Source organism: Pan paniscus, chromosome 20 (assembly GCF_029289425.2).
Source record: "Pan paniscus chromosome 20, NHGRI_mPanPan1-v2.0_pri, whole genome shotgun sequence".
NCBI classification, from domain to species: Eukaryota; Metazoa; Chordata; class Mammalia; order Primates; family Hominidae; genus Pan; species Pan paniscus.
In genome coordinates this window covers 17,266,156-17,292,548 of record NC_073269.2, presented here as the reverse complement: position 1 = coordinate 17,292,548, position 26,393 = coordinate 17,266,156, and the positions used below count along the sequence as shown (strand labels likewise).

The 26,393-nt window shown below is 43.9% G+C and overlaps 1 protein-coding gene across 1 annotated transcript; it reads left to right on the top strand.

Moving 5' to 3' along the window:
* Positions 1-1,494: 1,494 nt before the first annotated feature.
* Positions 1,495-18,083, top strand: LOC100985983 (zinc finger protein 442). The gene is given in 4 exon segments (XM_008966350.6): positions 1,495-1,734; positions 14,347-14,473; positions 15,389-15,449; positions 16,142-18,083. Coding segments are annotated over 4 exon segments (1,863 nt in total). The 5' UTR covers positions 1,495-1,677; the 3' UTR covers positions 17,760-18,083.
* Positions 18,084-26,393: the final 8,310 nt, after the last annotated feature.

Here is a 26,393-nt window from a genome sequence, read left to right as displayed (position 1 = left end):
TCATGGAACCTGCCGATATGTGATGTCACCCCTGGAGGCCCAGCTGTAAAATTCTTCTCTTTGTACTCTTTCTCTTAATTTATCAGATGGGCCAACACTTAGGGAAAATAGAACCTACGTTGAAATATTGGGGGCTGGTTTCCCTGATAGTAGTCACTCTTCAGCTGGGTGTAGGTTCCGTCTTTGAAGTAATCTTTTGTTGGAAAGAGAATTCCAGAGGTGCCTGGTACCTAACAAGATCCAACCCCTGAAGCTTCTAAGGAAATATATGACCAAATAAGAGAGCATGGTGTGTGCTTAATAAGTGTTTAGGTAAATAAATGTGCACAGGCCAGGCGTGGTGGCTCATGCCTGTAATCCTAACACTTTGGGAGGCCGAGGCGGGCGGATTGCCTGAGCTCAGGAGTTCACGACCAGCCTGGGCAACATGGTGAAACCCTGTCTCTACTAAAATACAAAAAAATTAGCTGGGCATGGCAGTGTGCACCTGTAGTCCAGTGTGCTACTCGGGAGGCTGAGGCAGGAGAATTGCTTCAACTTGGGAGGCGGAGGTTGCAGTGAGCCAAGATTGAGCCACTACAGTCTGTCCTGGGTGACAGAGTGAGACTCCGTCTCCAAAAAAATAAAATAAAAATAAATGTGCATAAGGCATGGCAGTGTAGTATGGGAAAGGAAAGGGAGTGGAAGTTCACAGCACATTCTGAGGCTGTATTTTAAGATGAGAGGTAACATCTATGCAGTTTATCTCAAAGTTATTATCTTGAGATCAGGAGGGGAAAGAGGAAAAGGGAAAGAAGAAGAAAAAAAAGGTTTAAAACGTGGTTTGAGACTCAGCTGCTAAGCTGCTGGTTACACGCTCTGGGACTCAATTTCAGGAGTCAGAATCTGCCTTCTAAGCTTGAAAATATGTTTAACCTCCTGAAAGGGGGTTTCCTGCTGAACTGTAGCTGAAATTTCTCTGAACTAATTCAGGTTTTTTCTTTTCCCTTCTTTTGATTCCTTTATAGAAGATTACTGCCATATAATTCCAGATTTTCCATGCATTTAACAATTTTATTTCATTGTTGATGTGTTTTTATTTTCTGGTCTGAGAATGAGTAGATTGAGAGATAAGGTGAGAGAAAGGCTTGACCATGGAGCCAGCAGTCTCATCCTAAATTCCTGATCCCTGGAGGACACCAGGCCTTCCCTCCTGCTTCAGTGTGGTTTGTGGGGCCTGGGCCTCCCCTACCGCTCTGAGGCCAGGGGATGGCTCCACTGGGCAGTGAGTCTCGAATTCCCAGCACACACTTGTGGGTCCCCGTCCAGGAAGAAGGAGCAGGAAGAGCCCATTGAGTACAGGCAGGAAATTCCGCTTAAATGCAAATGTCCCCTGGGAGGGGTCAGGTCACAGCGAAGGGAGGAAGCCCACCCTATCAAGGGCTGTGTCTGGAACCGCTTCATCTCGCTCCACTCAGCCGTGTAAGATCCTTCTTCTGTCAATCAGTTCCCTGGGGAGGGGGCGGAATTTGGAGCTCTACCCAATCAGTGTTGGGGGCGAGTTCTTGGGAACTGCCAATCAGGCGCGCTGCCGGGAGGAGGGTGGAGCTTTCTACACCCCTCTGAGCTCCCGCTCCTGGCTCTGTAGCTGAGAGAAGCCCTGGCAGGTCAGTGGCAGGCACTGTCACGCTGAGTCCTATGCTGGCAGCGGGGAGCCTTGGGGAGAACACAGGACACCGCGGAAGCCGGGAAATGGTGAGTGTGCGGGGCCCGGCGTCCTGGGGCAGGGCGAAGGACTGGTTGGAACCGGCCAGAACAGGCTGTGGCGGGACCCGGGCGTCCCCGCGGCGACTGCGGGGTCTGCGGACCCGAGTTCCCCTGGCCCAGCCGGCCCTCAGTCCCCTCGGCCGCGGGGTGGGAGGTGGGGGCTGGGCCGGCAGCCGGGACCCCGGGCGTCCTGTCCTGTTTCTGCGCAGCAACTGCGGCCCCGGCTCCGGCGCCCTCTCTGGGGCAGCTCCACGCCCGCAGCTCCGCGTCTTCCCAGATTGTGCGGCTGTAACCGGCACAGGTTCGCGGCCCGAGTCACTGCACCGAGACTCCAAGGCCTGCAGCAGAAACAGTTTAATAGGGGGAGAGGAGAGAAGACCCCAGTTCCGCCTCCATGAGAGGTTTGCGGATGGGGGTGTTTAGAGGTCTGGATAGGGGCGGCTGAAGTGTGGGGTCGCTGGTTGGTGGGGAAGTGACGGGCGAATCCTGGGACGGGAGGTGAAGAAACCGCATTCTCCTGCTGAGTGGGTTCCCTCGTGGGGTTTTCAGCCTGCTTGGCGCCAGCCTTTCCGTTGGAATTCAAGATCTGAGAACTTGGGCAACTCGAGCAGCTCTCCGGGCACAATGGGGAAGCCGGCGGTCAGTGTCTTCTGTGACCTGACTCTCAGGGAGGCGGCCCCCGCGAGGCAGTGGGGCTCAGGGTACCTGGTTAATACCTAACTGCAATCAGAATCCAGATTCTTGCGTGGGGTTTGTGCACGGGAGGAGCTGTGGTCTGCGGGGTCCCCAGTCCCTTCTTTTCTTCCCAGGGTGACTGATTCCTCTTCGAGTTTTTCAGAGATGAGGGTAGCAGGGTCTCAAATCCACTACCCTGTTCCCTCATTCTAACTCCTCCTAGGGGTGGTAGTAACTCCCTTGGTTTCCAGAGCCTTACGCAGGCTAACTTTCCCTCCTCAGTTCACAGCAACATCATGAACTCCTCCCTCCTCCGCCCCACCCGTGCTAAATTTCAGAGTCCCAGTATTTTAATTTTCATTTTGTTTTCAGAGAGCAATGGATGGCTTCTTTCTTTCTTTCTTTCCTTCCTTCCTTCCTTCCTTCCTTCCTTTCTTTCTTTCTTTCTTTCTTTCTTTCTTTCTTTCTTTCTTTCTTTCTTTCTTTCTTTCTTTCTTTCTTTCTTTTCTTTTCTTTTCTTTTCTTTTTTTTTTTTTTAGATGGGGTTTTGCTCTTGTTGCCCAGGCTGGAGTGCAATGGTGCGATGTTGGCTCACCGCAACCTCCGCCTCCCGGGTTCAAGAGATTCTCCTGTCTCACCCTCCCGAGTAGCTGGAATTACAGGCACCCACCACCACACCCGGCTAATTTTTTGTATTTTTAGTAGCGACGGGGTTTCACCATGTTGGCCAAGCTCATCTTGAACTCATGACCTCAGGTGATCCACCCGCCTCGGCCTCCCAAAGTGCTGGGATTACAGGCGTGACCACCGCGCCCGGCCGGCTTCTTAAAAGATTTGTGTTCCTGAACATTTCACATGTGAGGAAGCAGAGAATAACCTGACACTCCACTGTAAAAAACAAACAAACAAACAAACAAACAAACCTTTGTGCCTCTCCTTCTTTTCTTTCCCCTGGGTACGGATACCTTCTCAACATTGAGAGTCCCCTTTAGAAACTTTATGGGGTGATGTGTTCTCAGCCCACTCTCTGCCTTTTCCTGGTTCTGTTTCAGAACTGCCTGGGGTTGACCCAAGATACACACAGCTGCCCTGTCTCTGGGAGGGTCCAGTGAATATCAGCCCCTGGGTCATTTCTCCCAGTGAGCAGCCTGAGGTGTTGGGGTGGGGCCTCACAGGGAACAGCTGGATGCCCTGGGTGGGATGGGAGGAATCTTCTGGTATACCATTTCTATAAAAAGCTAACCCTTGGGACAATCACCTTGTTCTTCCCCAACCCCAGTTTCCATTCCTTGGGGACACAAGGCTGGTCAGCCAGTTGAATGATTGTATTTGGGGGAGAAGACAGAAATGATTTCTTCCTTCCTGACTCTCAGACTAATGAAGAAAGAAAACAATATGTAAGCACTGGAGAACCCACTCATTCCAGTTGTGCAAGAACCTCCCATTCAGGTCAGGTGTGCATGAGCCTGAAAAGCACACAGTGCAGTATCTCCTGGGGTGGGGGTGGGTGGTCACTGAGCACTTTACTGAGCAGATGGGGGTGACTAATATCCCAGGAGATGGGATGACCTGACACTTGAGTTAGACTTGTTTGTGTTCCAGTCAGCACTGCCCATCCCTGAGGTTGTCACATTGAAAAGAGATATTCACTCTTTTCAGCTTCAACGTTTTATTAACTATAAGATTAGACATTGATAGAGAAAGTATTTCCATAGAGGCCAGAAATAGTTAGATTTCAGAAAACAGGTCATATATGTAGCCATCTATTCCTTTTTTTTTTTTTTTTTTTTTTTTGAGACGGAGCCTCGCACTGTTGCCCAGGCTGGAATGCAGTTGTGCGATCTCAGCTTACTGCAACCTCTGCCTTCTGGGTTCAAACGATCCTCCCACCTCAGCCTCCCGAGTAGCTGGGATTACAGGCCTGCACCACCACACCTGGCTAATTTTTTTTTTTTTTTTTTTTTTTTTGTATTTTTAGTAGAGACGGGGTTTCACTATGTTGGCCAGGCTGGTCTTGAACTCCTGACCTCAAGTGATCTGCCGCCTCAGCCTCCAATTTTTTTTTTTTTTTTTCCCAAGGCAGAAGAATTTTTCTTAGTACAGAACAAAATGGAGTCTCCCATGTCTACTTCTTTCTACACAGACACAGCAACAATCTGATTTCTCTTTCCTTTCCCCACACTTCCCCCCGCTTCCACTGGACAAAACCGCCATTGTCATCATGGCCCGCTCTCAATGAGCTGCTGGGTACACCTCTCAGACGGGGTGACGGCCAGGCAGAGGGGTCCCCCACCTCCCAGACGGGGTGGCCGGGCAGAGGTGCCCCCCACCTCCCGGACGGGGTGGCTGCCGGGCGGGGGCTGCCCCCCACCTCCCTCCTGGACGGGGTGGCTGGCTGGGCGGGGGCTGCCCCCCACCTCCCTCCCGGACGGGGTGGCTGGCCGGGCGGGGGCTGTCCCCCACCTCCTGGAGGGGGCGGCTGCCGGGCGGAGACGCTCCTCACTTCCCAGACGGGGCGGCTGCCGGGTGGAGGGGCTCCTCACTTCACAGACGGGGCGGCTGCCAGGCGGAGGGGCTCCTCACTTCACAGACGGGGCGGCCGGGCAGAGACGCTCCTCACCTCCCAGACGGGGTGGCGGTCAGGCAGAGACATCCTCAGTTCCCAGACGGGGTCGCCGCCGGGCAGAGGTGCTCCTCACATCCCAGACGGGGTGGCGGGGCAGAGACGCTCCTCACTTCCTAGACGGGATGACGGCCGGGAAGAGGCGCTCCTCACTTCCCAGACTGGGCAGCCGGGCAGAGGGGCTCCTCACATCCCGGACGATGGGCGGCCAGGCAGAGATGCTCCTCGCTTCCCAGACGGGGTGGCAGCCGGGCAGAGGCTGCAATCTCGGCACTTTGGGAGGCCAAGGCAGGCAGCTGGGAGGTGGAGGTTGTAGCGAGCCGAGATCACGCCACTGCACTCCAGCCTGGGCAGCATTGAGCACTGAGTGAGTGAGACTCCGTCTGCAATCCCGGCACCTCGGGAGGCTGAGGCTAGCAGATCACTCACGGTTAGGAGCTGGAGACCAGCCCAGCCAACACAGCGAAACCCTGTCTCCACCAAAAAAATACGAAAACCAGTCAGGCGTGGTGGCGTGCTCCTGCAATCCCAGGCTCTCGGCAGGCTGAAGCAGGAGAATCCAGCAGGGAGGTTGCAGTGAGCCGAGATGGCGGCATTACAGTCCAGCCTCTGCTCGGCATCAGAGGGAGACCGTGGAGGGAGAGGGAGAGGGAGACCGTGGGGACAGCGAGAGGGAGAGGGAGAGGAGGAGGGGGAGGGGAGAGGGAGGGGGAGGGGGAGGCGGAGGGGGAGGGGGAGGGGGAGGTCCAATTTTTGTAAAAACAAAAAAACCCTTCATTTACTTTTTTTTCCCCCAGTCTGTCAAGTAAGTTTCTCTGATTATTCAAATGGAATTTCAGGGCTTAACAGTGACAGTATGACTAAGGAAAAATGTTTGGTCATACTTTCTTTATGGCTGCAGAAAAAGTGAACACATATTAACAGAAAATGTGGTAGTTATTTGGTTGAATTATAAAGATTTGCCAAAACTTTAGTTTCTTTCCTTTTTAGGGTGGGGAATTTAGGACAGTGGATAACTGTTCTATTCCTGTTATGTATACTTGACAGATTAATGCTAAATGCTGTGGCATGGGACTTTCCAACAGCTAAAGAACTCAAATATTATTAATTTACTAAATGCTTTATTATTATGAAAGTGGTAATTCAGTGGTATTTGTTGCCTGAAATGGATAGATACTTGTGCTTTTCCTATTTAGTTTTATTTATTTTTTATTTTTTTGAGACGGAGTTTCACTCTTGTTGCCCAGGCTGGAGTGCAATGGCACAATCTCGGCTCACTGCAACCTCTGCCTCCCAGTTTCAAATGATTCTCCTGCCTCAGCCTCCCGAGTAGCTGGGATTAGAGGCATGCACCACCATGCCCGGCTAATTTTGTATTTTTAGTAGAGGTGGGGTTTCTCCATGTTGATCAGGCCGGTCTTGAACTCCCAACCTCAAATGATCCTCCCACCTCAGCCTCCCAAAGTGCTGGGATTACAGGCTTGAGCCACCGCTCCCAGCCTACCTTTATTTTTTTGAGATGGAATCTTGCTCTGTTGCCTAGACTGGAGTGCAATGGCACAATCTTGGCTTACTGCGAGCATCACCTCTCAGGTTTATGTGATTCTCGTGCCTCGGCCTCCTGATTAGCTGAGATTACAGGCGCCCACCACCACCACGGGCGTGGTGGCCCACACCTGAAGTCCCAGCTACTTGGGAGGCTGAGGCAGGAGAATCACTTGAACCTGGAAAGTGTAGGTTGCAGTGAGCTGAGATCGCGCCACTGCACTCCAGTCTGGGTGACAGAGTGAGACTTCATCTCTAAATAAATATATACTAACTAAACTAACTAATAAATAAATAAATGCTAACTAAACCAAGTAACTTTCCATGTAAGGCATGGGAGGAAGTGAGTGGGGTGGAGAGGCCTGAGGCCGGTGACTCCCAGTTGAGGCCAGTCTCGAGCCTGCAAAGGGAGGTTATTGAAGGCCCACTTAAATTGGTTCTTCCTGGGAGCCTCCGGATCACTCCAGCCATGGGAGAAGCCTTTTATACTTAAAGAAGCTACAGAGCATTAGAAAGCTGAGGCGGTTGGGGTGATTCCCTGTTTGAGGTTGTATTTGTTACTGTTGTGGGGCTGTTGCTAGACATTCTCAATTAAAATAAATCTGGATTTAGCTAAGAAGTGACTTCATTCTAAAGGAGTACTGCAAAACGGGAAAGCATCAAGTATAAGATCTGAGGCATCCCAGCCGGGCGCGGTGGCTCACAAGAGTGAAACTCAGTCTCAAATAAAATAAAATAAAATAAAGATCTGAGGCATCTCTAAGGTTGGGCAGAGAAGTTCTTTTCTTGCTAAGGGAAGAGCAACCAAGATTAGAAGGAAGATGCGAAGGGGAGGGCAGGATGGAGGGTGAGAATCAGATTTTTTTTTTTTCTTGAGTTGAGAGTCTCGAGAGCTCTGTTGCCCATGTTGGAATGCAGTGGCGTGATCTCAGCTCACTGCAACCTCCACCTCCCAGGTTTAAGTGATTCTCCTGCCTCAGTCTCCCGAGTAGCTGAGACTACAGGCGCATGCCACTACGCCCGGCTAATTTTTTGTATTTTTGTAGAGATGAGGTTTCACCATGTTAGCCAGGATGGTCTCGATCTCCTGACCTCATGATCTGCCTGCCTCAGCCTCCCAAAGTGCTGGGATTACAGGTGTGAGCAACCACGCCGGGCCGAGAATCAGATTCTAGTTCAGAGAGTGTTTTGCTCTAACCTAAGTCTGTTCTTAAGATGGGTTATGAAGGAGGGGTTTTGTGCTGGCTCAGGCTGAGGATGAGTCAAAGTTCACGGTCCTGGAGCAAGGAGAGAAACTTAAGCAAAGTTTTCTTTAGATGTATTTTGTTCAGTATGATCAGTGAAGACAAAACTGCTCAGCTAATCATAAGATAAAAAATGGGAATTTGGAGGTTCTTTATCTGGCTGAGTTATAGTTTAGAAAAGGGGAGAGGGGCATAATCTATATAAGCAAAGGGTGCTTTTGTTTTGTTTTGTTTTACGGCTGCTTGTCCAGAACACAAAGAACTGGGCTTGGGGAGTTGAGGTGATTTTCTGTCATCTTACTTATTTACTAGAATTACAGGCCTTGGGTAAAATTCAACATTATCAGCAGCCTGGTTTTGCATTCACTCAGTTGGTATAATCAGTACAAATTAAAAAGTCTGTCACGGCTGATTTAGAGAAAGACACCTTTTGATTCTGCCTGATGGAAAAAGGGTTTATGAATCTGAGAGTTTATCTGGGTTTTTGATATAATAAAAAATGTATTTGGATTTGCTGGGTGGGTAATGTCAGTCAAGAGGGGAAGGAAGGTTTGCCAATCCCTCCCCTTCCTTTGCTGTGCCTCTCTCTTTTTGGCTATTCTTGAGATATCCTTTATAACAAACTGACAACCTTAAGCAGAGTGACTTGCTGAGTTCTGTGGGTTGGCTTGGCACATTATTGACCCTGTAGAGGGAGTCATTGGTTTTATACACATTTGATTAAAAGGATGGTCTCTGGGGCTTGCCACTGGCATCTGCCTGGTGGCTGATGGGTTGTGACATTCAACCCTCAACTTGTGGGGTCTGTACTAATGTGGGGTGGATACCAGTTTTTGTTGGAGAATTGGTGTTCAGCAAATGCCATACATTTGTTGTCAGAAGTTGTGTGAGGTAAGACACTACAGGTCAGAAGCATAACTGACCTAGAGTTTGTATTTTGTTGCTCATTATAGATTCAGTGTGTATGTATCCAGTAGCATAGTTTTGCCTCTTTTCTGTTTTCAGTTAGTTAATGTTACCATTAATATGCACTCAGTATTATGCTGAGTATCTCAGATATGCTACTGGGTATCTATCCAAAGGAAAAGAAATCAGTACATCAAAAAGATACCTGCACTCATCTGCATATTGCAGCACTATTCACAAAGCAAAGATAAGGGAATCGACCTAAGTGGAGGATTGGGTAAATAAAATGTGGTGTGTATACTCATTGGGATACTATTCAGCCATGAAAAAGAATGAAATCATGTCCTTTGTGACAACAAGGATGGATTGGGAGGCAATTATCTTAAGCAAAACAATTCAGACACAGAAAGACAAATACCACATGTACTCACTTAAAAGTGGGTGAGTAGGCTGGGCACGGTGGCTCACGCCTGTAATCCCAGCACTTTGGGAGGCCAAGGCGGGTGGATCATGAGGTCAGGAGTTCAAGACCAGCCTGACCAAGATGGTGAAACCCCGTCTCTACTAAAAATGCAAAAAAATTTAGCCGGGCATGGTGGTGGGTGCCTGTAATCCCAGCTACTTGGGAGGCTGAGGCAGAGAATTGCTTAAACCCAGGAGGCAGAGGATGCAGTGAGCCGAGATCGCGCCACTGCACTCCAGCCTGGGTGACAGAGCGAAACTCCATCTCAAAAAAAAAAAAAAAAAAGTGGGCAAATATACCTCCCACGTGTAAATACTGTGTAAACATGGAAGCAGAGTGTGGAATGATGGTCAGTGGAGACTCTAGGAGGGTGGAGGATGGTGGATGATGGGCAGTTGCTTGGTGGATGCATGTGCTTTGCTGCAGTGATGGATGCACCGAAGGCTCTGACTTCATTCACTACAATGCACTATATCATTGTGGCAACATTAGACCTGTACCCCGTGAATATGTACAAACAACATCAAAATTTAAAAAGGAATGCACATTTCAGGATTATACTCTAGTCCTACTGAATTAGAAATTCTGGGGGTAGGGCCGGGCATGGTGGCTCACACCTGTAATCCCAGCACTTTGGGAGGCCAAGGTGGGTAGATCACCTGAAGTCAGGAGTTCGAGATCAGCTTGGCCAACATGGCGAAACCCCGTCTTTACTAAAAATACACAAAATTAGCTGGGCATGGTGGTGGGCACCTGTAATCCTACCTACTTGGGAGGCTGAGGCAGGAGAATGGCTTGAACCCAGGAGGTGGAGGTTGCAGTGAGCCGAGATTGCGCCATTGCACTCCAGCCTGGGCGACAGAGCGAGACTATGTCAAAAAAAAAAAAAAAAAAAAAAAGAAAAAGAAATTCTGGGGGTAGGATTCAATAATCTGTGTTAAGTCCTCCAGATGCTTGTAATGCACATAAAGTATGAGAACCGCTTCCCAGGAGCAGCTTGTTAAAATGTAATGCAAAAAAAAATAGAACTAAAATGCAAAGAAAATAAACAAATTGGAATAATGAAAAATATTTAATTGACTCCAAAGACATGAAGAGATGAAAGGAGAGGGGAGAAAATACGATGAAAAGGTTTTTGATTTGTTTATTTGCTTCAATCTGTTTGACATATGCTGTTGTCTGAGGCTGTGGGTCACCAAGTTCTCACACATTTCACTGTTCGTGGGACTTGAGTTCTTTCAGGTTAACCTTATGATGTTGTTGAAAATATTCTTTTTTTGTCCCTAAGTGCTAACACTTCATGACTTTTTTAACTCATTGGGATACTATTCTTTGGGAAAAAATTGTTGTATTGTAGATTATGGATAGTTTAAATTTATGAGGAAATCCTAATAGCAGGTGTAGATCAGCTCTCAGACCATGTATGTGTGTGTGTTTATGCCTTGTAAAGATTTATGTTTTATATATCTCCATTGGTTTTTGCTGATTAGCATTGGTGTTGAGCATTTTTTTCTTTGTGGTCTTTCATCTTCTGTGAAGTAATTTTCAGTCTTTTTTCATATTTAATTTATTTGGATATTATTGCCTTGCCTTGTTTCTCTCTCTCTCTCTTTTTTTTTTTGAGACGGAGTTTCACTCTTGTTGCCCAGGCTGGAGTGCAATGGAGCGATCTCGGCTCACTGCAACCTCCACCTCCTGGGTTCAAGCCATTCTCCTGCCTCAGCCTCCTGAATAGCTGGGATTACAGGCACCCGCCACCATGCCCAGCTAATTTTGTATTTTTAGTAGAGACAGGGTTTCACCATGTTGCTCAGGCTGTTTTTGAACTCCCAACCTCAGGTGATCTGCCCTCCTCAGCCTCCCAAAGTGCTAGAATTACAGGCGTGAGCCACCGCGCCTGGCCTTTCTTTTTGTTTTTAAGCATACTGTACATACTAACCAGTTTTCACATGGAAGGATTGCTAGTATTTCTTTCCAGATGGCGGTTTATCTTTTTATTTCATTCTACAGTTTGATGGACTTTTTTTTGAGATAGAATCTTGCTCCGTGACCCCAGGCTAGAGTGCAGTGGCGCCATCACAGCTCACTGCAGCCCCAAACTCCTGGGCTTAAAGGATCCTCCCACCTTAGCCTCTCAAAATGCTGTAATTAAAGGTGTGAGCCACTATGCCTAATTTTAATATAGTTGAATTTGGAAGACTCCTCATTTGGAATCTACTTTCTTTTCTTTGTTTTGGAAGGTTGAGGGGAGACAGGGTCTCATTCTGTTGCCCAGGCTAGAGTACAGTGATGTCATCCAGGCTCTCTGCAGCCTCTACTTCCCTGAGTTCAGGTGATCCTCCCACCTCAGCCTCCTAGGTAGCTGGGACTACAGGCATCAGCCTCCCAGGTAGCTGGGACTACAGACATGCACCCCCACTCCTGGACAAATTTTTGTATTTTTTGTAGTGATCAGGTTTCACCATGTTGCCCAGGCTGGTCTTGAACTGCTGGGCTCAAGAGATCCACTTGCCTTGGCCTCTCACAGTGCTGGGAATATAGGTGTGAGCCACTGCGCCCGGCCTTTATTTTCTTACTTAAGAAAATCCTCGGCCGGGCATGGTGGCTCATGCCTGTAATCCCAGCACTTTGGGAGGCTGAGGTGGGCAGATCATGAGGTCAGGAGTTCAAGACCAGCCTGACCAACATGGTGAAACCCCGTCTCTACTAAAAATACAAAAATTAGCCGGGTGTGTGGTGTGCGCCTGTAATCTCAGCTACTTGGGAGGCTGAGGCAGGAGCATTGCTTGAACCCAGGAGGCGGAGGTTGTGGTGAGCTGAGATCGTGCCATTGCACTCCAGCCTGGGCAATAAGAGCGAAACTCCGTCTCAAAAAAAAAAAAAAAAAATTCTCATTAAATCTGAAAAAGACCTTGTTACTGTTTAAAATACTAGTTTTGTCTTTCTTTTTTTTTTTTTTTCGAGATGGAATCTAGCTCTGTCACCCAGGCTGGAGTGCAATGGCGCGATCTCGGCTCACTGCAAGCTCCGCCTCTTGGGTTCACGCCATTCTCCTGCCTCAGCCTCCTGAGTAGCTGGGACTACAGGTGCCCGCCACCACGCCCAGCTAATTTTTTGTATTTTTACTAGAGACAGGGTTTCACTGTGTTAGCCAGGATGGTCTCGATCTCCTGACCTCGTGATCTGCCCGCCTTGACCTTCCAAAGTGCTAGGATTACAGGCGTGAGCCACCGCGCCTGGCCTGGTTTTGTCTTTAATACGTATTTTTTTTCTCATTTAATCTTGAGGTCTGTACATATTCATATAACTTTTTGTTCACCACAGCTAACCTTCAGTTGACTGGCAGGCTTATTGGTCACAAAAACAACTGATTCACACATATATTGTCTGTCATACGTATTGCGTACTATATTCTCACAGTAAAGTAAGCTAGAGAAAATAATGTTAATAAGAAAATAATAAAGAAGATAAACTATATTTACTTTGCATTAAGTTAAAATGAATCATCATAAATGTTTTAGCTGAGTGTGCTGGCACACGCCTGTAATCCCAGCTACTCAGGAGGCTGAGGCAGGAGAATTGCTTGAGCCTGGGAGACAGAACAGAGACTGCAGTGAGCCGAGATCGTGCCAGGGCACTCCAGCCTAGGCAACAGAGCAAGGCTCTGTCTCCCCCTCCAAAAAAAAAAAAAATTCTTTATTTGTTCTTGTAAAGCCGTAACTTTGTTGGTGAGAAAGTTTTTAGCATTTTTATACATTTGTGACTTCTGTTAGTTTTGGGGATATCTTTTTTTGTTGACTACTAAAGTTCTGATTTAGCTATTTAGGGAATATTATCGATATTCATGAGAGGTAACATTGAGTTCTTTCTAAGAACATGCGCAATCTGTCCCCATTATTCTCCTTTGACATTACCTAATAAAAAGTTTAAAATTCTTGCATTGGGATAGTGAAGCATATTTTATTAGTCTTTTGTCTTGCTTTGCTACATTTGATCTAGAGGAAACCTGTTGCCGGCTTCTAAATGTTCTCTCTTAGTGTAATCACATAGGGTGGGCTGAATCCCCAAGTAACATGTTGCAATAAACATTTTGAAAAGTTATTTATGGATGTCATTCATTAGATACTCAGTGCCCAGAGTGTTTCTTTGTGTCTACCTTAGTGTGTTTTTTGTTGCTTATAACAGAATACCTGAAGCTAGATGATTTAAATGAAACAGTGTATGTATTTTGTAGTTCTGGAGGCTGGGAAGTCCAAAGTCAAGGCTGGATATCTGGTGAGAACCTCCTTGCTGGTGGAGACTCTGTCGAGTCCCTGTGTGGCACAGGGCATCACGTGATGAGGGAGCTGAGTGTCTAGCCCAGGTCTCTTTCTCTTCTCATAGGGACATAAGTCCAACTCTGTCACTACCCATTTATTCTTTAAGCCATTAATCCAAGAATGGATTAATCTTGATTTTCTTGAGATCCAAATCCTCAAGACCCAATAACCTCTTCAAGCCCCATCTTTCATTACTGTCACATTGGGGATTAAGTTTCAGCATGCATTTTGGTGGGGACAAACATTCAAACCTAGCATTGGCTGATCAGCTATGCTCCCACTGCTGAGCATGTAACAAAATTCCAAGCTCCCCAAGAGAAGGTAAGAGTTAAGCAAATACTATACTTTCTCCATAAACAGTTTATGCACACTCAGCACCTGTTATTAGTTATGTTGGTGGAGACCCTCTATAAATCCAGTGCCTAGAGTACACGAAGGATCCAATTTTGTTAACCAGCATTTGTAAATATATACAATCTCAGGACTCCTATTCTTGTACAGTAAGTAGTAGGACTTTGTCACGACAGGAAATACAGACCCACTATAAAGTAGACATTAGGGATGATGCCGGCAATAAAATTCACTCATTTAAGTCATCAAAAAGAGACTTGTTCCTATTTGACTATTATGTGTACAACAACATTCAATTCTAGCATCAGAATTGCTGTGTTGGAGAAAGTGATTGTAGACAGAGAATAAGGGTGGATTTACCATGTCATTGAATCATTGCTTAGAAACAATAGTATGCAAAGTTTATGAAGTGGGTGTAAATTTTTGGTACTGTCAGTCTCAGCCTTACTCCTTTGTACATGTGGGGTGTTTCAGGATTCAGTAGCCTTTGAGGATGTGGCCGTGAACTTCACCCAGGAAGAGTGGGCTTTGCTGGGTCCATCACAGAAGAGTCTGTACAGAGATGTGATGTGGGAAACCATTAGGAACCTGGACTGTATAGGTAAAAATGACATTATGTCTTCACTTAGTCAATTAGAGACATTTTTTTCTTGGTCAACAATGCTGTTGAATGATTTGAAATACTGAAAGGGGATATAGTTGACCCTTCAACAACACAGGGTTAAGTGGTGCTGGGTCCCCAACCAGTTGTACATATTCATATAACTTTTTGTTCACTACAACTTAACCTTCAGTTGACTGGTAGGCTTATTGGTCACAAAAACAATCAATTAACACATATATTGTCTGTCACATATATTGCATACTATATTCTCATAATAATGTAAGCTAGAGAAAATAAATGTTAAGAAAATCATAAAGAGGATAAACTATTTACTGTGCATTAAGTTGAAATGGATCATCATAAAGGCTTTCATCCTCATTGTCTTCTCATTGAGTAGGCTGAGTAAGAGGAGGGATTGGTCTTGGTGTCCCAGGGGTAGCAGAGACTGAAGAAAATTCATATGTAAGTGGACTTGTGAGCCAGGTGTGGTGGCTCACGCCTGTAATCCCAGCACTTTGGGAGGCCGAGGCAGGCAGATCACCTGAGGTCTGGAGTTTGAAACCCGCCTGAAACCCCGTCTCTACTAAAAATCCAGAAATTAGCTGGGTGTGGTGGCGCACACCTGTAGTCCCAACTACTTGGGAGGCTGAGGCAGGAGAATGGCTTGAACCCAGGAGGCGGAGGTTGCAGTGAGCCGAGATTGCACCATTGCACTCCGGCCTGGGCAACAGAGCGAGACTCCATCTTAAAAAAAATAAAATAAGTGGACTTATGAGGTACAAACCTATGTTGTTCAAGAGTCAGCTATAATTCAGTGAATGAATCATGCATGATTCCATTGTACATAAAATCTTGTAGTGTTTTTAGAATTTTATAATAATATATAGTGTTTTTTCTGTGTCCACCTTTTAGAAATGAAATGGGAAGACACAAACATTGAAGATCAGCACAAAAATCCCAGGAGGAGCCTAAGGTAATTTGCACTCACAAGAGAAAGACATATATCTGTGGAGCAATTCTTAGGATGACAGGAAATTATACAACTAGGCAAAGAAAATGAATGAGCCCAGTACAAACTTATTTATTCCTATAAAATCTTCTCCAGAAACATATACTTAAATGTGATATAACTATTCAGTGTTTGCAAAAATAGTCCCCTTAGAAACAATATTAAGAATTTGGCCGGGCACGGTGGCTCACGCCTGTAATCCTAGCACTTTGGGAGGCCAAGGCGAGCGATCACAAGGTCAAGAGATTGAGACCATCCTGGCCAACATGGTGAAACCCCGTTTCTACTAAAAATACAAAAATTAGCTGGGTGTGGTGGCGCATGTGTGTAGTCCCAGTTACTCGGGCGGCTGAGGCAGGAGAAACACTTGAACCTGGGAGGCGGAGGTTGCAGTGAGCTGAGATCACGCCACTGCACTCCAGCCTGGTGACAGAGCGAGACTCCATCTCAAAAAAAAAGAATTTCATGTGTTTATCATTGTCAAGAAAACAGCTGGGGTTGAGTTATCTTGTACAACATTCAGTCCATTCACGTTCAAGCAGTGCATGAAGCCTACATGTTGCATGATGATGTAAAAATGTAAATCCAGTACCTACTAATAAATATAAAGTCATTTATAAATAAACCTTTATTAATATACTTCTCATGTTTTACAGATGTCATATCATAGAGAGATTTAGTGAAAGTCGCCAGCCAGATAGTACTGTGAATGAAGAAACTCCTGGAGTAGATCCATGTAAAAGCAGTGTGTGTGGAGAAATCATGGGTTGTTCATTCCTTAATTGCTATATCACATTTGATGCTGGACACAAACCAGATGAGTGTCAGGAATATGGAGAGAAGCCACATACACATAAACAATGTGGGACAGCCTTCAATTATCACCACTCCTTTCAAACACAGGAAAGACCTCACACTGGAAAGAAACGCTATGATTGTAAGGAATGTGGGAAAACCTTCAGTTCTTTGGGAAACCTTCGAAGACACATAATAGTACAACGTGGAGGTGGACCTTATATATGTAAGTTGTGTAGGAAAGCCTTTTTTTGGCCTAGTTTATTTCGTATGCATGAAAGAACTCACACTGGAGAGAAACTGTATGAATGTAAGCAGTGTTGTAAAGCCTTCCCTATTTACAGTTCCTATCTAAGACATGAAAGAACACACACTGGGGAGAAACCATATGAATGCAAGCACTGTTCCAAAGCCTTCCCTGATTACAGTTCCTATGTAAGACATGAAAGAACTCACACTGGAGAAAAACCCTATAAATGTAAATGATGTGGAAGAGCCTTCAGTGTTTCTAGTTCCCTTCGAATACATGAAAGAACTCACACTGGAGAGAAACCCTATGAATGTAAGCAATGCGGGAAAGCATTTCATCATCTGGGAAGCTTTCAAAGACACATGATAAGGCACACTGGAGATGGACCTCATAAATGTAAGATATGTGGGAAAGGCTTTGATTGTCCTAGTTCACTGCAAAGTCATGAAAGAACTCACACTGGAGAGAAACCCTATGAACGCAAGCAGTGTGGGAAAGCGTTATCTCATTGCTCAAGCTTTCGAAGTCATATGATAATGCACACTGGAGATGGACCTCACAAATGCAAGGTATGTGGGAAAACCTTCATTTATCCCAGTGTATTTCAAAGACATGAAAGGACTCATACTGGTGAGAAACCCTATGAATGTAAAGAATGTGGTAAAGCCTTCCGTATTTCTAGTTCCCTTCGAAGACATGAAACAACTCACACTGGAGAGAAACCCTATAAATGTAAATGTGGGAAAGCCTTTATTGATTTCTATTCCTTTCAAAATCATGAAACAACTCACACTGGAGAGAAGCCATATGAGTGTAAGGAATGTGGGAAAGCATTCAGTTGTTTCACATACCTTTCTCAACATAGAAGGACTCACACGGCTGAAAAACCTTATGAGTGTAAAACATGTAAGAAAGCCTTCAGTCATTTTGGTAACTTAAAAGTCCATGAAAGGATTCACACTGGAGAGAAGCCGTATGAATGTAAGGAATGCAGGAAAGCATTCTCTTGGCTCACTTGCCTTCTACGACATGAAAGAATTCACACTGGAAAGAAATCTTATGAATGTCAACAATGTGGTAAAGCCTTCACTCGTTCTCGTTTCCTTCGAGGACATGAAAAAACTCACACTGGAGAGAAGATGCATGAATGTAAGGAATGTGGGAAGGCACTGAGTTCTCTCAGTTCCTTGCATAGACATAAAAGGACTCACTGGAGAGATACTCTATAAATGTGGGAAAGCATTCATTAATTTTATTTCATTTCAGAAATGTGAAAGAAATCACATAGGAGATAAGCCTCATGAATGCAAACACATGGTAAAGGCTTAAGATGTTTCTTTTGAATATGGTTATCCCCTAACCATATGCAGGGGATTGGTTCCAGACCCCCTAAGCATACCTAAATCCACAGATGCTGTGTTCCTTTTATAAAATGACATTTGCATGTAACCTATCCACATCCTCCTGCATCCCATAAATCATGCCTAGATTACTTAATTTTTCACCAACCCAAAGCTTTTGTAAAAGTAAAAATAAAAAGTAAGTTACTAAAATACCTCATGTGTTGTAAAAGCTATGTAAATAGTCATTTTATTGTATCTTTTTTAGAGAATCATGGTATGAAAATAATCCTATGCTGTTGAGAACAGACCCAACCATCACAGGCCTGCCTACATAGTACATGTCACCTAAAATGTTACAGTTTCTTTTTTTCTTTTTTTTTTTTTAAGACAGAGTTTCACTCTTATTGCCCAGGCTGGAGGGCAATGGCACAATCTCAGCTCACTGCATCCTCTGCCTCCCGGGTTCAAGCAATTCTCCTGTCTTAGCCTCCCGAGTAGCTGGGATACAGGTGCATGCCACCACGCCCAGCTAATTTTTTTTTGTGTGTGTGTGTTTTTAGTAGAGATGGGGTTTCATCATATTGGTCAGGCTGGTCTCGAACTCCTGACCTCAGATGATCTGCCTGCCTTGGTCTCCCAAAGTGCTGGGATTACAGGCATGAGCCTGTAATCTATAGTTTCTTTTTTTTCAACAATCATAGATTGCTTTTATTTAATGACCTGGAATCGTGTGTTAACACTTATGAAAATCCTGGTCCTTCTTGCTTGATAACCCAAGGATGATGATGATGATCATGATCACGATGATGATGATTACAGTATGGTGCCTAATATGATTCACTGAGGTGACTAGATGGGTGGCACTGTAGATAAGCAGTGAGACATCAGGCTCACTTGAATCTTGACAGGATGTCAGGATGATCATCTGTGTTGGATGAACCAGGTTCTGATTGCAGATGCTGAGTTAGGAAGAGACTAAATAATACTAATGTCAGAATCTGTTCAGCATGAGGGCTGAAGATGTGTACACACTGAAGGATCTGTCTTCATATTTGCAGATATTTAGTTAGAAACATTGTTGTAGGAAGCTGGTTCTTTTTCTTTAAATATCCTTGCAGTGTTTGTTGGCATGTTATCCCTTGGGTGACACAGAGGTTTTGTTCCATTGAAGGATCTTACTTGAGGATGGCAATCTTTATTTTATTTTTATTTATATTTATTTATTTATTATTTGAGACTGAGTTTCGTTCTTATCGCCCAGTCTGGAGTGCAGTGGCGTGATCTTGACTCACTGCAACCTCCACCTCCCAGGTTCAAGCGATTCTCCTGCCTCAGCCTCCAGAGTAGCTGGGATTACAGGCACCCGCCACCATGCCTGGCTAATTTTTATTTTTAGTAGAGATGGGGTTTCACCATGTTGGTCAGGCTGGTCTTGAACTCCTGACCTCAGGTGATCCACCTGCCTTGGCCTCCCAAAGTGCTGAGATTACAGGCATGAGCCACCGCGCCCTGCGAGGATTGTAATCTTTAATACTTTTCACCTTGCAGAGGCTGTAGATGCCCCAAAAACTGCTGCACATGTTTCAAGTGTCACATCTTTGATATTAGCTCTTCTAAGTCTTCTGCATCATCATTAGCATCATTATCTGCAGAGAATTTCAGTATATCTTCGAGTTCCTTGTTAGTAAGTATTTATGCTCTCTTATTTGTGTTGGGATAGAAAGATTAAGGAAAGGAGAGATGAGAAGGTGGCTCAACAGTTGAGACAGGTTTATTGAGAGTAAACCTGAGAAGGGCTTCCAGCGGCAGGGTCAGGTGCAAACTTCTCTTACAGCCTGAGGCTTTTCTTAAGGGCCCAGTGGAGAAGTGTGCTTTGAAACAAAATTCTGTTAGGGAGGGGTTGGGGAAGTCCTGGCTGTTCTGTTACAGTTAGGGCCGTTATTCTCTGTTGAAGTTATGGGCGGGGCTGACATTTTCAGTTTTGGCCAGGTGGCCAAATAGAAACTTAAAGCTTAGGATGGTGGGGTGTTATAAAGATGGCGGTGCTCTTGTCCTGTCAATGTGTTCCTCAATAAAGTCTTCAAGCATGTCATAGATTGTTTTCCCCACCAACCTCCCTTGCAGCATTTGAGATATTCCTGATACTTCATCAATAGTGGAGAAGCTCCTGAAATCATTGACTTCCTCACTCCATAATGGTTTCCAACACCCAATGAAGTAGTAGGAGGAAAACATGGGTTTCTTCTCCTGGAAGCCTCCAGAAGAAGGTATTTCAATATGGGGAGAGTGGTCAGCTGTGTCACAGGTCACTGAGAATTTGAATAAGACAAGGAAAAAGGGTTGACTGTAGATTTTGGCAAGTATTTGGTCACTGGGGGCCTTGATAAGAGCTGTTTCATTGAAGTATTCATGAGAATAACTTGTAGTGAAATATATCTCAAATAGACCTCCACGATGTTGCCTAGAGGGCAGTGTTACCCTTTGAACTACCAACATTAACCACTGGAACTGCTCATCTGGAAGTCTCTTACAGTGCTGGTACAAACTAGAATACACACAGGAAGGGATCATTTTATACATGTTATTGTGCTACTTGCTCTATCTACTTAGTGTTCCATACATGTAATTACCTATTCCATCCTATCCCAAAGTACTGATAATCTCCATTCTACTTTCTCTGTCTGTGAATTTGACTATTCATAGAGAGAGAGATATGTGGAAGTATGCATGTGTCCTTCCATGTCTGGCTTATTTCACTTAGAACGTTTTCAAGGTTTATCCATGTGGTAGCATGTATCAGGAACTCATTGTTTTTGTGTCTGAATAAATTTCCACTGTATGGTTAAAGCATACTTTGTTTATCCATTTTTATGTTGATAAATATGGGTTGTTTCCACAGTAATAATTTGGCTGCTATCAATAAGGCCGCTGTGGATGTGGTATGTATATGTCTGTGTGAGTCCCTGCTTTCAATTCTTTTGGATATATGTATCCCTAGGAGTGTAATTGCTGGTTCACAGAATAATTGGTGTAAACCTTTTTCAGGAACAGGTATATTGCTTTACAAAGTGGCTACAATGTTTTACATTCTCTCCAGCAATGCATAAGGGTTTCTATTTTCCACATTGTCACATATACTGGTTATGTCGTATTTTTTTTTCATAATAGCCAATTAATGGTTCTGTACTGGTTTTTCATTGTGGTTTTGATTTGCATTTCCCTAATGACCAATAATAATGCGCATTGGTTTTTGTTTTTGTTGGTTGTTTATATATTTTTTGAACCAGTTTGTTTTAAAATCCTTTGCTCATTAAAATTGAGTCATTTGTGTTTTGTTGTTGAGTTATAGGAATTCTTATTTAAAATTTTTAGTTTTTAATATTTAGAAAATTTCTTTTTGTTTTCAGCTCCCAAGTGCTTGGAAGAGAGTTGTAGGAATTCTTTATACACTGTGGGTATTAAGCCCTTATTTGATATGTGATATGCAGATGTGTTCTCCCTTTCTGTAGGTTTTCTTTTCATCTTGAGATTGTCCTTTGGTGCGCAAAAGTTTTTAATTTCGATGTAGTCCAGTTTATCTTTTATTGGTTGTCTGTGCCTTAAATGTTGCATCCAATAAATCATTGCCAAATTTAACAAAATTTTCGCCTATGTTTTCTGCTAAGTAATTTTTTTTTCTCCCTCTGTCACCCAGGCTGGAGTGCAGAGGCATGATCTTGGCTTACTGCAACCTCCACCTCCCAGGTTCAAGCGATTCTCGTGCCTCAGCCTCCCAAGTAGTCAAGTAGCTGGGATTATAGGCACCCACCACCACGCCTGTCTAAATTTTGTATTTTTAGTAGGGACAGAGTTTAACCATGTTGGCCAGGCTGGTCTCCAATTCCTGACCTCAAGTGATCTGCTCGGCCTCCCAAAGTGCTGGGATTACAGCCATGAGCCACTGTACCCAGCCTCTTCTAAGTATTTTATAGTTTTAGCTTTTAAGTATAGGTCTTTGATTAAATATGTTACTATTTATACATGATGTAATGTGATGGTTCACTTTTACTATTTGCATGTAGATATCCAGTTTTCCCAACACCATTTTTTGAAAGATTGTCCTTTTACCAAAGAATGATCTTGGCACTGTTGTCAAAAATCATTTCACCCTATATATGAGCATTTATTTCTAGGCTGTCTACTCTATTCCATTGGCCTGTTTGTCCTTATGCCAGTACCATACTCTTTTGATCACTGTAGCTTTGTAGTAAGTTTTGAAATAAGGCAGTGTGAATTCTTCAACATTGTTCTTTTTCAAGATTATTTTGGTATTAGAGATCCCTAGAGATTTGAAGTGAATTTTAGAATAGGCTTTTCTATTTCTGTATAAGAGGCTGTTAGGATTTCGATAGGGATCACATTGATTCTGTAGATTGATTTTGGTAGTATTTTAATCTTAGCAATAGTAAGTCTTGGAATCCATGAACATGGGATATCTTTCCATTCATTTATCTTCCTTAATTTGCTTCAAGAATGTTTTGTAGTTTTCAATGTACACATCACTGATTTCTTGGTTTCATTTATTTTTAAGTGTTTTACTTTTTTTGATGCTTTTATAACTAAAATTATTTTCTTAATTTTCTTTTTGGATTGTTTATTCATTGTTAGCATTGTTAGTCTATTGTCTATTCATTGTTAGCAGCTGATTTTTGTGTATTGATTTTATATTCTGCAACATTGCTGCATTTGTTTTATAAGCTGTAAAATTTTATTTTTCCCATGTGAAGTCTTCAGTGTTTTCTCCACATAGAATCATGTAATCTGTAAACACAGATAATTTTACTTCTTTCTCTCCAATTTGGATTCCTTTTATTTCTTTTTCTTACCTTATTTCTGTAGCTATAACTTCCATTAGTATATTGAATAGAACTGTTGAAAGTGGGCATCCTGTCTTCTTGATATTAGAGGGAAGGCTTTCAGTCTTTCAAATTGACCATGTTACCTACAGGTTTTTCATATGTGACTTTTTTCCTATTAAGGAAGTTTCTTTCCATTCCTGGTTTATCAAATGTATTTTTTAAAAGGAATATAAGGTATTTAATTTTGTCAAATTATTTTTCTGTATCATTTGAGATGATAAATGTGTTTTTTGCCTTTTCTTCCTTAATGTGGCACATTACATTGATTGCTGTATATTGAACCACTTTTGCATTCTGGGAATAAATCCCACTTTTTTTTTTTTTTTTTGAGACAATGTCTCACTCTGTTGCCCAGGCTGGAATGGAGTGGTGCGGGCTCAGGTGATACTCCTGCCTCAGCCTCCCGGGTAGCTGGGACCACACACACATGCCACCACACCCAAGTAATTTTTGTATTTTTTGTAGAGACAGGGTTTTGCCATGTTGCTCAGGCTGGTCTCGAATTCCTGGGCTCAAGCACTCTGCCCACCTCATCCTCTGAAAGTGCTGGGATTACAGGCATGAGCCACTGTTCCTGGCCAACAAATTCCATATTTATAATCCTTTAAATATGCTGCTGAAGTACATTTGCCAGTATTTTGTTTAGAATTTATGCTTCAATAGGCCGGGCACAGTGGCTCAAGCCTGTAATCCCAGCACTTTGGGAGGCCGAGGCGGGTGGATCACGAGGTCAGGAGATCAGGACCATCCTGGCTAACACGGTGAAACCCGTCTCTACTAAAAATATAAAAAATTAGCCGGGTGTGGTGGTGGGTGCCTGTAGTCCTAGATACTCAGGAGGCTGAGGCAGAAGAATGGCATGAACCCGGGAGGCAGAGCTTACGGTGAGCCAAGATCGCGCCACTGTACTCCAGCCTGGGCGACAGAGCAAGACTCCATCTCAAAAAAAAAAAAAAGAATTTATGCTTCAATATTCATAAAAGATATTCTGTGGTCTTTTTCTGTTCTTGTAATGTCTTTTCTTGGCTTTCATCTCAAAGTGAGGCTGGCCTCACAAAATGAATTAGAACTTGTTTCTTCTTCCATTTTGTTTCCACAAACCAACTTTTGGTGTCAATAATATTGTCTGTTGTTTTTATATTCTCTTTTGATTTATCTCTGCTCTAATCTTTATTATTTACTTCTTTGTAGTGCCTTTTAAAAAATATTAAAGACAGGGTCCTGCTATGTTGCTTAGGCTAGAATGTAGTGGCTATTCACAGGCATGATTGTGGTGCACTATAGCCTAGAATTCCTGGGTTCAAGCAATGCTCCTCCCTCAGCCTCCTGAGCAGCTGGGACTATAGGAATGTACCACCACACCCAGTTTGTCTCCTACCTTTTTAAAGAAGTTTGCGCTTCCTTTTCTAGTTCCTTAAACTGAAGAATTAGAATACTTATTGGAGTTCTTTCTTCATTTTCAATGAATGCTTTTTTTTTTTTCCTTTTGAGACAGAGTCTCGCTCTGTCACCCAGGCTGGAGGGCAGTGACGTGATCTCAGCTCACTGCAACCTCCACCTCCCCGGTTCAAGCGATTCTCCTGCCTCAGCCTCTCAAGTAGCTAGGATTACAGGTGCTTGCCACCACACCTGGATAAGTTTTTGTATTTTTAGTAGAGACAGGGTTTCACCATGTTGGCCAGGCTGGTCTTGAACTCCTGACCTCGTGATCCACCCGCCTCGGCCTCCCAAAGTGCTGGGATTACAGGTGTAACCCACCGCACCCAGGCAATTAATGCATTTAAAGCTATAAAATTTTCTCTTAGCACTGCCATTGCTGCATCTCATAAGTTCTGATGTGTTAGATTTTTGTTTTCAGTGGTCTTAAGGTATTTTCTCTTTTTCTTTTCCTTTTTTTTTTTTTTTTAAATTTTTGAGACATGATCTCACTCTATCATTCAGGCTGGAATGTGGTGGCCTAATCAGGGCTCACTGCAGCCTCCAACTCCTGGGCTCAAGTGACCCTCTTGCCACAGCCTCCCAAGTAATTGGGGCTATAGGTGCATGTGCGTGTCTGGCTGATTTTTAAATTTTTTTTTGTAGCGATAGAGTCTTACTATGTTGCCCAGGCTGGTCTCAAACTCCTGGTCTCAAGCAATCCTCCCATTTTGGCCTCTCAAACTTTTGGGATTACAGGTTTGAGGCACCACCCCAACCTCTTTTTTTTTTTTTTTTTTGAGACAGAGTCTCGTCGTCTTAAAGTATTTTCTATTGCAATTTCTCATTTGACCCATTGGTTGTTGAAGAGTGAATTAATTTACACTTATTTGTGTATTTTTTTCCAATAATTATAGTTTTATTTTACTGTATTTGAAAAATATACATCTGAGGCCAGATATGGTGGCTCATGCCTGTAATCCCAACACTTTGGGACGCCCAGGTAGGAGGATTGCTTGAGCCCAGGAGATCAAGACCAGCCTGGGCAACATAGTAAGACCTCATCTCTACAAAATTTGAAAAAATTAGCCCGGTGTGATGGCATGCACTCCAGCCTGTGGTCCCAAATACTTAGGAGGCTGAGGTGGGAGGATTATTTAAGCCTGGGAAATCAAGGCTGCAGTGAACTGTGGTCATGCCACTGTACTCCAACTTAGGTGACAGAGCAAGACCCTGTCTCAAAAAGAAAAAGATACATCTTATTATCTCAGTTTTTAGAATTGTATGAAGAGCTTTTGTGTTTTATGTCCTAATTATGGTCTGTCTTAGAGAGCGTTCCATGTGCACTTGACCAGAATGTGTATTCTACTGTCATTGGGTGGAGTATGCTTGTATATGTCATTATGTCTGTCTGTTTTGTTTATTGTGTTGTTGAAGTTATTTCATTTCTTTATTGATCTTCTATCTGATTATTCTATCCATTCTTGAAAATGTAGTGTGAAGTCTCAAACTCTTACTGTGGAACTGTCCATTTCTTCTTCATTTCTGTTAATGTTTACTTCATTTATTTTGGGCCTCTGTTGTTTAGTGCAAGTATGTTAATAATTGTCGTATATTCTGTATGTATTGACTCTTTTATAAATAGTGTTCTTCTTTGTCTCCTTTAACAGTTTTTGGCTTAAATTCTATTTTGTATGATAGTGATGTAGCCCCCCCGTTCTATTTGGATTACTATTTGCATGGAATATTTTTCTTCATGCCCTCCCTTTCAACCTATTTGTGTCTTGAGATCTAAAATGAGTTTCTAGTAGGCAGAATACAGTTGGATCATATTTTTCACCCATTCTGCTTATCTCTGCCTTTTTATTGGTGAGTTTAATTCATTTTCATATAAAGTAATCAATGATAAGAAAGCCCTTAAGGCTGGGCACAGTGGCTCATGCCTGTAATCCAAGCACTTTGGGAGGCTGAGGCAGGCGGACCATTTGAGGTCAGGAGTTTAAGACCAGCCTGGGCAACATGGCAAAACCGCAGATCTACTAAAAATACAAAAAATTAGCTAGGCCTGGTGGCATGCACCTGTAATCCCAGCTACTCAGGAGGCTGAAGTGGGAGAATCACCTGAACCCAGGAGGTCGAGGCTACGGTGAGCCAAAATTGTGCCACTGCACTGCATCTTGGGCAATGGAAGTGAGACCTTGTCCCA